This window comes from Cupressus sempervirens, chromosome 9 (genome assembly GCF_028749045.1).
Source record: "Cupressus sempervirens isolate cs-2001-9-10 chromosome 9, ASM2874904v1, whole genome shotgun sequence".
In the NCBI taxonomy this organism is placed as follows: Eukaryota; Viridiplantae; Streptophyta; class Pinopsida; order Cupressales; family Cupressaceae; genus Cupressus; species Cupressus sempervirens.
Genome location: NC_143126.1, coordinates 747,666,331 through 747,679,433, shown reverse-complemented (window position 1 = coordinate 747,679,433; position 13,103 = coordinate 747,666,331). Strand labels below are relative to the sequence as shown.

Genomic DNA, 13,103 nt, shown 5'->3' with positions numbered 1-13,103 from the left:
GTAATAAGTATGGTCGTAAAGCTTAAGAGTGTAAATCTAGGCCAATAAGTAGGTCATCTCAGAAAAGCGTTGTTGGATATTGTTATAAATACAATCATTATTGATGTTGGATAGTGTTATAAATACAATCATTATTGATATAAAGTTAAATGAAGTACATCAACAGATAAATAAAGTATATCAACAGATGTGCAATAACGGAGGAATACTAACATCCAGCAACAAACGGTTTGACACATATTTTGCACCTACCAAAAGTATTTGAGGAAAAATGGATTATGTATGTGCTAGGAAGATTAGATGTTGGCTAGAATACATCATGGATTCTTTCTTACAGAAAATAAAAAACCAAAGAGATAACTTCGTAAGATCTTTTAGTTTTCTCCAAATAGCTTTTGTGGCGGCTTCTTCATAGCATCCAATCAAATAAATCTTCCAATCAGATACATCCTAGTTGTCCTTTGACACGAATGATCTATTTAGATCTATATACAATAGTCTCATAGATTTCTATATACAAGCTTGTCATCTGCTCGGATTAGTATCGGTTTACTTTTTAATATATATCTTCAATTTCCCATTTTTAACAAACCATGTTTAGAACAAAAAATATTGCCCTAGATACTTAAGGCGCAAGCTGCTTAGGCTCTAGTACCAAGTGAAAGTAAACAAAGGCGTGGAATAAGCTTCCTACACTAGTCTATTAGAGATGCATACAATATAGAGGTATCTCCAAAATTCTAATTATTTAGAAAGAAATTAGACGAACTCCATATACGATAAACTCACTCTAAACTAAATCAATATGTTTTCTAGTAAAACACGGTTACAATAAACTTGAGTCTAATAATTTACAAAACTACCACCAATAGATCTAGAACAATTAGTAGCAAAATAATAGCAACAAGACTCCCAAAATAACCTCAATTTAAACCGCCCAATATATACAAGAAACAAACGAGACAATAAGTGGTAATTATTATGTCATAAAATGTTTCACAAGTTGATCAATCAGTGCAACTCCCTCTCAAGATACAATTATATCTTGTATGTGTTTTTACAATGTGGAAAACCTGATTGTTTTTACAAGGTTTACAGTGCCTTCACCCACACTTTCATTTCCATCATTTTTCCTTTGGGGGATGTCCATTGCCATATTAGATGAAGAGTTCAATTCGCTATTCATCTTTGGTCAAATTCTTGGCTTGATTAAGAGATCTTATGGCACAGTATTCTGATCACTAATTCTCTGATATTTCTGTGACTATTAACCTTATTAGATATCTTGAATAATTAGCATAGTTACTGATTTATCTTCTATGATAACAATGCAGGGTATCTACGTCCTTTGCAAGATAATGGAGTATGGTGATGGTCACTGTTGTCAATGATTATCAATCTGTATAGATCTCAGTCTATGATGAATGTATTCTATCTGCAGAAGATCACAGATTAGAGTGCTTTCTCTCAATCATCGGATCAATATATATATATATATATAGATAGATAGATAGATAAAATTTTAACGTCCACGAGGCCAAAAATAGCCTATGGGACAGAAAGTATTTCATGGACGGATTTGAACTCATGACCAGTTGCCTCCAAAACTAATTGTTTAACCACTTGACCAAGCATCAAGTTTTTACTATATGAGAACAAAGGGTCATGTCGATGTAGAGACATGACCCAACATGGCTCATGCCACGTAGGGTCACGCTCTACATGGACATGACTCACGGTAACATAACAAGTCCCATTAGTTTAGCCCGGTAGCCTCAGGGCATAAACATATCTTATTATAAGCCATTTCTTGAGCGCACTGTGCATGTGCAGAACCGATCACAGGACAACATATATACTGTTGCATAATCATGGCAATGTTTCAATCGATGATGAACATTACTATTATCATGGTTGCATCTTTGCAGTGTCAAGGATCTCCATTGATTAGACTGATCACAGAGATAGATGCCTAATCTGGGCAATGCAATATATTACTGTGGAGATCAATTAATCGGTTCTGATTTCATACATCAGTATATGTGTATGTATATATAAATATATATATATACCCTCCAAGTAATATGCTGTTGTTCCCTGATCAGATCAGACTGGTACCATATTTCAACAAAAAGCCTAGACAACATATGCTCTAAAACAAAATTGATTCATTTTACCATGCTACTAACTTTTCCTCTTGGTGCACATAATTTGGTTAAAAATGGCAAAATTTTGCTCTAAAGTGGAAACAGTAAGTTTTAAAAAAAAAAAACTCCTCATAATGTGTTCACTCCACTGAAAGATACATATGCTGCATTCAAAATTTGGCCAGTCAATACATCTACACAAACAAAGCAGACGAAAAGCTTCATGTCTCATAACGCTGAGATTCTTCTGTCAGTCCATGTTTAAACCTTGTTCACACCAGAATACAGAACTAGAGCTAACTTATTATCAGTAACAAACAAACTTGACCCTAGAAAACACCCCCCCTCTTGATTTGTAACTACAAACCAAAAACAAACTTTACTTGTGAAGGTCATCTTTAATGGTGAGTTTCTAGTCCATCGTCTTGGAACAAGTGCTATACCAAAGGCTTGTGCATTTTATTTAACAGAGGCAAGGGTAAAAACCTGGACACAGAAAAACAACGATCTAGCAGGTTTCCTATTTTGAGCGATCAAGAGGGAATTGTATTATTATGGATTGTATAATAAGCAATTACTTCAGTTTGCAGCTATTCCATCCCAAATTTTGTGCAACTTCGCCCATTCTAATGAGGTCAGAAGACGCTACTAATTCACATAGGTGATCAGATCATATAAACCAAATGATTCCAACAGACTTGGCAAGCTGGTAAAATATTATTAGCAACATAATAGACAAAGTATTTGTATGTAACATCAGTCATATCCCATCGCTAGCTTTACTTCTTGAAATACTAGAAAATATTATTGAAATCATTGCCTGGAAGGCCCAATAGAAAATGTAATACCACCAAAAATCATTAATGCTGTACTAAAATGTTTAGCATTTAACACACAGAATTGGAAAAGTAGCCACATTAAATAGACTACAAATATAAACAATTTCACCTTTTGAAATAGAATCCAAAATATTACAGGTCAAATTCAAAAATTGTCAGAAGTAATCATAATAACTTTGGGCCCATATCCAACAATGCATGTTGGAGAAAAATCAACTATAACATTGATGGCATCGAAGCATCCATTGTCCCACTCAACAGATACAGATCCTAGTTATGACACATTTAAGCATTTAAAAACCAGGTTATACCACACTGACCAAAATAATGATTCGACTCTTTGGCAATTAGAGACGTTCAGGGTTATCCTCCAGTCATGAATTCTCAAGAAACTGACCTCGTTACCAAGGGGCCTCGACAGCCTTCACTGCTTACATTAGCAATGATGCAGTTTTGAAAGCTTTTTTATCATGACTTGATAATCACAACCCTCCACTTGCAGAAGTCAATAAAAAGACTTCTACAGCAAAGATCCTTAAGCACCCATTTGGGTAGTTCTAGGCAAGATATCTGAAAGTGTTAGGATTATCTTTGTCCCTTTCCAGGTATTCCCGGGTGATCAGGTCTTCAATTCGCTTTTTGATTGCCTTGAAATCAGGCTGCATGAACAAAAATTATTAAATTTAGTAAACTAACAGCCTTATTTCATAAATTAACTAATTCATTTTTGTATCTAGCATCCAATCAGGCAATTCACCTTGAACATCCGTCCAAGTTGCTCGACGCACTCCATAACAAGTTGTTGGTGTGCTAAAACTTTTCTACTCTTCATAATTCTTACAATTGACGCATCAATTGCATAACGTCTATCTTTATCCACATCCTCAATCACCTTTTTTTTCTCATCCACTGGTGGGAGTGGAATCTGCAATCAGGTAGAAACCAATTCATTAGTTTTTGTTAAAAACAGACAGGCAAAATAGTATACAACTTATTATATCAGAGTTCGTACCTTAATTCTCCTCATCTTATCAGTGAACTTTGAATTGACTTCGAAGACATCTGTTTGTGCCACAGTTTTTGTATTTGGCTCTTTATTGAGAATTTTATGTTTCGCACATGAAAGAGAATGTAGCAATCTGACAATATCTTCATCGGTCAAATTCAATTGAGTCTTAACTTCTGAGTAACTTAGCCTTTCAGATGCATTGAATAGCAACAATGCTGATGCCTGCGTCTCATAACCACAAAGTAAGTTACACAAGGAAAAAGAAGTGAATTCCAGATAAATCAAGGAAATTGACACTGATAAACATGATGTATTCACTTTGCATATTTATGGTTTCTTTAACATATCAATTTTAGTTTTCCTTTAAACAGATAGCATAAGTAGCAAATGAATCAAATTATCAATGTATGGTCATTAACAATTAATGACATTAACCATTGCTTTAACTTATCCGACCCAACTAATTCTTAACCATAAACTGGAAGAAGAAATTCACAATAATGATCAGTAGAAAATGACCTATAATGCCATTTTATATGAATCAAAAAATCCAACTGTCAGTCAGTAATCAACCAAAAAGGCAATTACCTGGTAAGTAGTAACAACAAGTTCCATAGGCTTAGGGTCAAACTTCCCATTAATATTGCAAGTACCCAGAGAATATATCCATGTAAGCTTTCTATGCTTTGTCTTTGTCTGATAGAACTGCTTGAACACCTCTACGCATCTTACCTGCATTAAGTAGCAAAAGTCAAAATGTTAAACTGCTTCACAAATTGGCAAATTTAAAAGGTATACTGTATATAAAATGGGCATACCATTTCGGCTGGCAGGTTAAGATCAAATGATTTGTAACTCGGCCAAAACCCAGTTGTCAAAACTGTCACAGTCAAGTCTATGCCAGGATGTGCTTGAGAATTTTCATTAAGATAATCGTCAAAATTCCCTTGGTTCTCCTTTGCTAATGTTAAATCTGTGACCTACATACAAGCACAGAGATTTTTACACAATTTACAATTAGATTAACTTCATTGATAAGAATCAGAGTGAGTTTTTTATTTGTGTAGAATGCAGCATACCATTCCCTCCATTTTAGAAGTAAACTGACCACCACACTGTTGCTTCAGCTTTGTCAATATGCTTCTTTCATGATCATCATTTGCACTTTTATCAAACAAAAGTCTCCGTGCAAGCTTCTTCCTGCAATTTCGACAAATATTAATTATATATCGCAACACATAACAAGACAATGTCCTAAATTTAATATAGCATTACATGGATCTGAACCAAATCATTTGTAGTTCAACATGATGTCAAAAGCACACTGTAGTCTCAAACTTGTATGTTTAGCTGCAATCATAACTGCCATCAACTTTGCACAAAGTCATCTGAATAGTTTATCTTAGGCTATATCTAAAACAGGCAAGGAAATTGATGGTAGGATTGTACCAATCAACCAAGAAAATATTATATGAATGATTTTAATTCTCTAAAGACCCCACTCTTAACATCAAATAGTATGCTGCTGTTTTTATGATTTCAGCACACATGTCACCATTCCTCTCATGTTAAAATATTTAAAAAGAACATGACAAAATTCTTCATAAAATGCAATGGACCCCTCACTTAACATCATTATAGTATGCCGTTATTATAATCTATGATTTCTTAAGAAAGATATTGAAGAAGATAACTAATGCATGCTACACAGAGCTAAGAAAGAAATAAATTACATTATCTTTTCTAGACACTATTGATGAAAGAGCTGTTAAAACATAACCTTTCCATTCAAATTTACCTGTAAAACTCTGCAAACAAGTCTTTATCACTGATGTATGCAAGGAGCTTGACAACCTGCAATATTGTGAGACAATAAATAAGTGTATACAAAATCATAGAAAAAGAGCCAACATCGAAGAATGGCAGACTCAAAAGCCACACAAACCTTTTCAAGGGTATCTTCAATATCTTCATCACTTAATTTTTCACTGCCACCTTTTTTCAAGATGTTGTCACAAAAAGTAGCAAGCAATTCAGCACTTGTGCTTCCTGCAACTCCCTTATTACAGAACACTTCAAATGCTTCCTTCAGAGCCTGTACATGGAAATACAAATGCATAAGAAACGTGATTAAACATTCTGCATAATTTGTAAACTTAACTCGACCAACTTGGAGGAGCAAAGGACACAAAGAAAACAATATTTTCACCTACCTTGTGAAAAAGAGAATGATTCATAAAACATTCATTAACATATTGCAAGTACTTGTCATGCAATTCAATCACTTTCCTCACGAATGCCTGAAATGCAGCCATAGAGGATAGAAACAAGTTATTATTCAAAAGAACAAGGACTGAAATTGTATGCACATCTTCTACATGCCAAGCTATCTTACCCATGCAATTTTTTAAATGAACAAAATCCATTGCTACAATATATAAAATTTTAAATCATAAATGTCATGTAATATACTACATATTGTAAGTAGCCGCAGTTAATAAAAGACACAGACAAGTCTCTACCTGCTCCTGTGCACCAACCATGTCCTTCTTTTCCGCCTGGAATCCAATGTAAAGTGGAGCAAAGATCAGTCAGGAGCTTAAACAATGAAACCCTAAAATCTAATTTAAACTAAAATCATTGAAATTAGTCCGGTAATGGACTTATGACATCAAACTAGATAGAGCTAAAAATTACCTTTTTATTGGTGGCTGCGTCTTCTGCATGCTTAACTAACGATGTTCCCTCACCAGTTACATGCTACAGAAAAGAGATGCATAATGAGAAACCAAATCACAATGAAATCAAAGAGATTTGCTTTCGTCTCCAGAAAAATCTTGTGAATTTGGAACTGAACGGTTTAGCAGATTTCGATTTAATATTTATACCTGCTTGAAAATTTGAGCCACAGGTTCCAATCCTTTGGGTATCCTACAAAATAATCTATACATCCTTGAAAGATCATCCACCTGCACCAAAAGTCAGAAACAGTAGAAGATTGTAAGCAACAAAAATACTAAAAAGCATGGTCGCAACTCCCACACAAGTAGCAATATTAAAACTCATACACCAAAATAATACCTTGTCATCTCTTAGCAATGCATGGCAACCTGAATGTTCCTTCTCCAACAGTTGACTCTCATACTGAGATAGTAATTCATTTTGTACTTTCTGTAGAAAAGAACACAAAAATGTAACCTTTTTCATCTGATTTTGAATTTTGGCTTCAGAAAACTATTAATGAGAGCCCTAGACATTCCTGAAAGCCTTGGGAAGTACAATATCAAAACTTGAACATTTAAACTCTAAAACAAGCAAGTCGATTTTCATGTCTATTTATTAGCAACATTTTTATGGTTGGCTGAATCCACAGATTCTCATAGAAATAATGTGTATTTTATAATGACTTACTTCTAGTAATTTCTGTTCACTACTAGAATGCAGATAATGGGCAACTCTCTCTTTTTCTCGCTTCAAACATTCCTCAGCCTGCAGTACAATATTGATATGCATTAACTTTTAGATAAAGAGCCTTTTGATAATAGAAGGCAAAATTGTCAAATCATGTTTCCTTTCCTAACTCCTCCTTCAATGCTGACCTTGAGCATATAATCTGGACAAGAATCCTCTAGAATCCACGAGGCAGCCTTTCGAGAATAGTAAGAAGCAGTGTCTTCCAACATGGGTACTTCGAAATCCTTTTCATAGAACTCCATGCTACCCATCCCAATCTCTACAAAGATGCCAAGAACATTTTTCAACAAAGCCCGATCAATTTGTTCTCCTTCACGTTCCTTATCAATCTGAGATAACATTTGTGGATAAGAACATATTTAGTAAATAAATAAAATTATTAAGAAGTCTAAAGAACTGTTGACAAATTATCAGCATTTTTAGAAATATACCAGATTTATCACTGCATCCTTTACATTATTCCTAATTTCTTGGTAGACCTGCAAAAGGGAAAACATTGTTCCAAAATTGCTAATGTTATTTAACATATTTAATCTACTCATAAATATCAATCTTACTTCCATATATATGATAAATAGGTGAAAAACAATATGAAGATACAGAACAGAGCAGCAATATTGGATATTTATAGTTATACTGACCAGTTCACGAAAGCACATTAAACCAACTTCATTTAGTGCTGGCAGTGAGCGCCTTGCAATGAAGTAGCGGTCCAAGTAATTAAAAAAACGAGAAAGCCACCGAACCATTACTTTGTGATTTTCCCAACGCTTCACTAGTTCTCTCAACATAAACTCATCATGCTTCTCCCTTAGGGCTGGTAGAACCTGCGTTTAACATTTAAGAGAATTCAAACGAAGAGCAAGAAGCACAGTCCAGAGGACTACAAACAGCACATGCCATATCAATTCAAAGCTTTTCAGGCAGCAAATATTACCACCAGTTCCACCATATCAGATTCCCGTATAATAGCCAACAAACGAAGGAAGAAAATCCGTCAAAGAGTACATAACAACAATAAAATGATAACAAAAATGCTTGTAATTCAAAATTGGACCTTGCATTAGAAACCTCGTGCATGATAAAATAACATGTAACTACTCTGAACAAATGAAAATTTTTTCCTCTATAAGATATAAACAAAAGACAGATGCACCTCATGTGAATAGAAAACATTTAGTTCTACCAGATTTAAATGCAGAAGTAAATCATAAATCTTTGTCATAGGTCCAGACTCCAAACCACATCATCCAGTCCACCACAATTTCTTATTTTCAATGATTAACAACTGCAATCCACTTTTTATCCAGCAATTCTTTCTTGGGAATAAAATACATATACATAATATGTTTTGGAGACCTCCATATCTTGGAACTTAATTCGAAGGAATGCAAGGAATATGGTCAGCTTCATATTTAAGCCCTCAAACCCATCAGATGCAGTGCAACCAAAACAGCTACACTTTGTGGCCATTACCTGCTGTTGTGCATCCCATGCAATTGTGTACTCCCATTTTTCCATGGCATCATCATTCTGTGGTATTCACTCGCACTAAACAACCAACAAACCACTAACTAAGATAAATGAAGGCTAGTAAACATCAAATTGTTTACAATGGTTTCAAATTACTTGTGCTTTTCTTTCTGCATTTGACACTGTGTTGCCATATTGCATTACATCTCACTCAGATCTCCTACAATATTGCCCTAACAAAGTATCAATATGTATAACCTTCTCCAACCCATTTAAGCTCAAACTCGGCCTCATTTCTTAAGGTGTCAAGCCTTTGCCTTAACCCTATCTAATCCCTTTTAGTCTATCTTTGCACTTGACAAGAATTGATCCCTTTAACATGCCCATTATAAATTTAATAAGTACTTATAATTGTTAAAAAAACAGAAAATTGTTAACATATGAACATGCATTGAAAACAATTCCTTATAGGCAACCTCATCAACCCCGCTTCCCGCCACATTGTCACTTCTATTATATTTCTCAATTCCGGTAGCATAGTCACAGATTCACTTTTATAGGAACACTTTGTTTCCTATTGCAATCTTTCAACTTAAGCATGATGAATGGGATACTAAACCTTTTAGTTTTTGCATTAATTTCTTAAGGATTTTAAATCCACAGGGGTGAGACCTATACAGCCTAAAGATTTTGATTCTATGATAAGGGGGCATAAGTTTCAAAAACCTATAATCATTGGCAGTGCTAACTGCTAAGGGGGCATAAATTGTGCAAGCATGACTCTCATAATCATAGGCAGTGTTACTATTTGCAGCCATTGAATAAATATGTTGACAACATACAATATTTATAATGTCAAAAAAAAAAATTTGAAATGCACCTTAAAAGGTGTAGAAGTGTAATCATCAAACTCCACGAAATACTATGCAGTAAAAAGCAATAATAAAATAACTGTGCAGAAGGTGCACAGTTACATGACAGATCCATTTTTACTTGTGAACAAAAAGAAACAAATAATAAACAAGCCAACATATGTACTTTTTCTACAGCATGGTGTTAGTCCTTGCCCATTATCTTTTTGCCAACAGTTCCAACAAATGCATGCAGTTGTGATTAATCCAGGCAAGACCTGCCATAAATTGCTTAATGGAGATCACACAAATCTGATATATAATTTGATAGCTGTAACATATGATCCATGAGAGAAATTTAGCTTAAAAGATCCACTTTCTGAGACTTCTATAAACTCAAGTTTGAGGATCCATGTAGTATCCATGGAAATATGTTTGTAAAACTACTGTATTGCAACTGGAACAAATTCATAGTAAAAAATTTAGAAAGGAACTTGAAGAACATACTCACCACTCATCTTCATCATGCTGTCCAGATGAACAGCTTCAGTAGCCATATGTTGAGATAAATGACTTTAATTGGTTTTAATTTTTATAAATGGAAAGTTTTTCAATGGTTAGGGGCCATTAATATTCTTTGCATGCATCAAAATATTTGTTATTTATGAAAATAAAAAGAAGATAATTAGAAGGCCTTTTACAAAGGATTTTTGACGCCCACAAAGAAATTAAGCATATTCAGAGTGTGTCTGCAATGCAGACTAATCACAAAGTTTGCTAAATCTCCAATACACAGATGGTTTTTTTCCCTCCAGATAACTACAGAAGCATAGAATACTAGCAGAGCTACTATCTGAAGAAGCAATGGTGCATACATCATATAGACTAATAAAAATTAGATCCGAGTTCTAGAAAAAAAACTAACCATTGAATTTATATATTCTTCAAAAGATTCCCTGTATCTGTCATACAGCTGCTGCGAATAATCCTGAGGCGGCTTCTGCGTACACATGTTATATATAGTCCTGTATATGCAGTTAAGAAAAGCAATAGCAACATATTGTAGACATGGTAAAAAACAGTTCAAATGAATGATTGAAAACGCTTCCATTAATAACTCTGTGAATGTTTCTATTTTTGCATCAACAATAAAAAATTTGTACACAAATTCTATGAAGCAATGCTCAATCTCAGTAATACATAAAGCATGCGAAACCTAGAAACCAAATAGAATTGTGTTAACATAATGTAGCTTCTTCTGTAAATAAAGCCAACAAGAGCATCATCAATATAATGAAAAAATTCGGTTAAAAATGAGAATGATATAACAGCAGAAAAAAAAATTAAGAACTACATGCATTATTGAGCCAAACAAACTATGAAAAGCACAAAAATGGATACGTATAAAGCATCATGTACTCCTCAGAACTAAACTGCAAAATTAAGAACTACATGCATTATTGAGCCAAACAAACTATGAAAAGCACAAAAATGGATACGTATAAAGCATCATGTACTCCTCAGAACTAAACTGCTGCTCAGGAACCCCTTCCAAGATGTTGATAAGCTTCTTGATTCCTTTCTGCATGAATTCCCACCCCTGTTCAAGATCTATGGTCTTCCTGTCCGCCATGGTCATTTTTTTTTGGATGCTCAGCTCCAACCCCGGACGTTATTTACTGATCTCAGTATCATGCACTCCCTGAACGCGAAAGAGAAAAACAGCATCAAAACTGTAGAAGCGACCAAATAGGAAATGAATGCTAGGATCATGCAATTGCGAAAAACAAGAGCCAAAAGTTTAGCTCACATATGAGAATCAGAATACACATAACCTCGCTCTCTGACAACACCTCGAGAAAACTATAGCTAGGGCTAGCCTAATGAAAACTGACGAAATTAATGATAAGCCATTGAAATTGGGTAATTCTAGGAGTATAAATGCAACCTATTGAGCAATTCAGGTGGATGCTAATATATTGGAAGAGAAGCTAATAAATAAACTATGAACTAAACTAGCAACACGAGCATGTCATTGTCTGAAAAAACAAAATAATTGGAAGAGTTAATCTAGCTTCAACTAAATTTCTAACGTGATACAACAACAAAAAAGAGACAATTAACGGATGCACTTACAAAACTACGGCAGTCCGGGAAAAGTAAGGAAAATCACTGTCGACTCAAATCCAAATCTAGCAGATGTCCATTTATTTGTCAAACAATGGTAGCATATATTCAGCGTGGAAAATCACTTGCACATCCACCGGTGACGAATAAATTAAGCAACCAAACCCTAAATTAGTCAAACTAAGGTACAATAAAACTCCACCAGAAACACAAATTTAACCTGACTCCCTCATTATTGTCAATTTAGGGTTGCATAAAGCATCTCGGGAAGATAATTAAAATCATAATCTAACATAGACCGCTAAATTTACCCACGAATCATCCCCTCAATTTGGCATCCTAGGGTTGCATACAGGAAGCAAAGAAATCAATTGCCATAAAAGTTTCAAATCCAAAGTCATTTCGAGAAGTATACCGTAAACTTAACAAAAACACGCTATATTTGATCCTTTCGGACGCCAGCCGTACTCCAGAAGGTACAGGGTTTGAATTGCGTCATGTTGAAAAATCGTCGAAATGAATGAGGATTCAAGGGCATACCTTTGATTGTAATTTAAACCGCGGCCTCGTCTCCTCCCTCTTAGAAACGCAAATATCAATTGTTTGCAGGAGACTTAAGGATGATCCAGCAACGCGTAGATATATAATCGAAGGGCACCCCGTGGCCTATCTTCAGGTAATCATAGTGAATATAAATGGACTGTAATAATGGAAACCCCTTAGCTTATATATAATGAAGTTGTTCTGTCTTCTCATAGCTCGTTTTTTTTTTTATAGAGTCGGCTTTTTATTTATTAAAAATATCTAGTCGGGTTTTTTAAATTAATTTTTATTTTATTTTTAAAAATTTATTTATTACTAATCACTGTATACGAAAAAGGTCAAATAGTCATCCAAGCTAACTTCATTGCATTAGATATCCTAAATTGTAAGTTTCATTTTGCTGATTTTTTCGATAAACCTTCGCAAGGTTAAGGTTTTGGCTATTGGATATTTACAGATTTCTCTATAGAGGTCATGGAGCACGAAGTGCTCCAAATGTGTCATTTCAAAACGTTCATCTAAACCCAACACCTAGACCCACAATGGCTAACACCTGAATGCCTAATTAAAAAATCAAGTGTCTCTAATTACTAATCACTTAACCATGAATGATTAATTTGTTTATAATGTGGGCCCGCTC

General features: G+C 34.5%; 1 protein-coding gene across 2 annotated transcripts; it reads right to left on the bottom strand.

Annotated features, from left to right (window-relative positions):
- Positions 1-3,082: 3,082 nt before the first annotated feature.
- On the bottom strand, positions 3,083-12,666 carry LOC149540856 (cullin-1-like). Of its 2 annotated transcripts, none has more exons than XM_089801916.1 (20): positions 12,461-12,666; positions 11,195-11,495; positions 10,719-10,818; positions 8,111-8,296; positions 7,901-7,948; positions 7,595-7,798; positions 7,407-7,484; positions 7,077-7,166; positions 6,884-6,964; positions 6,693-6,755; positions 6,518-6,553; positions 6,209-6,295; positions 5,941-6,090; positions 5,794-5,849; positions 5,075-5,195; positions 4,814-4,975; positions 4,584-4,727; positions 3,999-4,217; positions 3,744-3,911; positions 3,083-3,645 (listed from the first exon to the last, which is right to left on the bottom strand). In XM_089801916.1, exons 2-20 carry the CDS (start codon positions 11,206-11,208, stop codon positions 3,544-3,546), a joined length of 2,109 nt encoding a protein of 702 aa, XP_089658042.1. In that variant the 5' UTR covers positions 11,209-11,495; positions 12,461-12,666; the 3' UTR covers positions 3,083-3,543. The 2 variants fall into 2 exon arrangements, with proteins under 2 accessions (XP_089658042.1, XP_089658041.1); XM_089801915.1 differs by having other exon boundaries at positions 11,293-11,495.
- Between the last annotated feature and the right edge of the window lie 437 nt (positions 12,667-13,103).

What these genes read in the sequence shown, in the direction of transcription:
- LOC149540856 (XM_089801915.1), bottom strand. Translation starts at nt 11,432, where the DNA reads ATGACCATGGCGGACAGGAAGACCATAGATCTTGAACAGGGGTGGGAA. An exon ending in AAGAATATATAAATTCAATG is followed by an intron (nt 8,297 to 10,718) that starts GTTAGTTTTTTT and finishes TGTTAAACGCAG; the next exon opens with GTTCTACCAGCCCTAAGGGA. An exon ending in ACGCAGCCACCAATAAAAAG is followed by an intron (nt 6,554 to 6,692) that starts GTAATTTTTAGC and finishes ATTGGATTCCAG; the next exon opens with GCGGAAAAGAAGGACATGGT.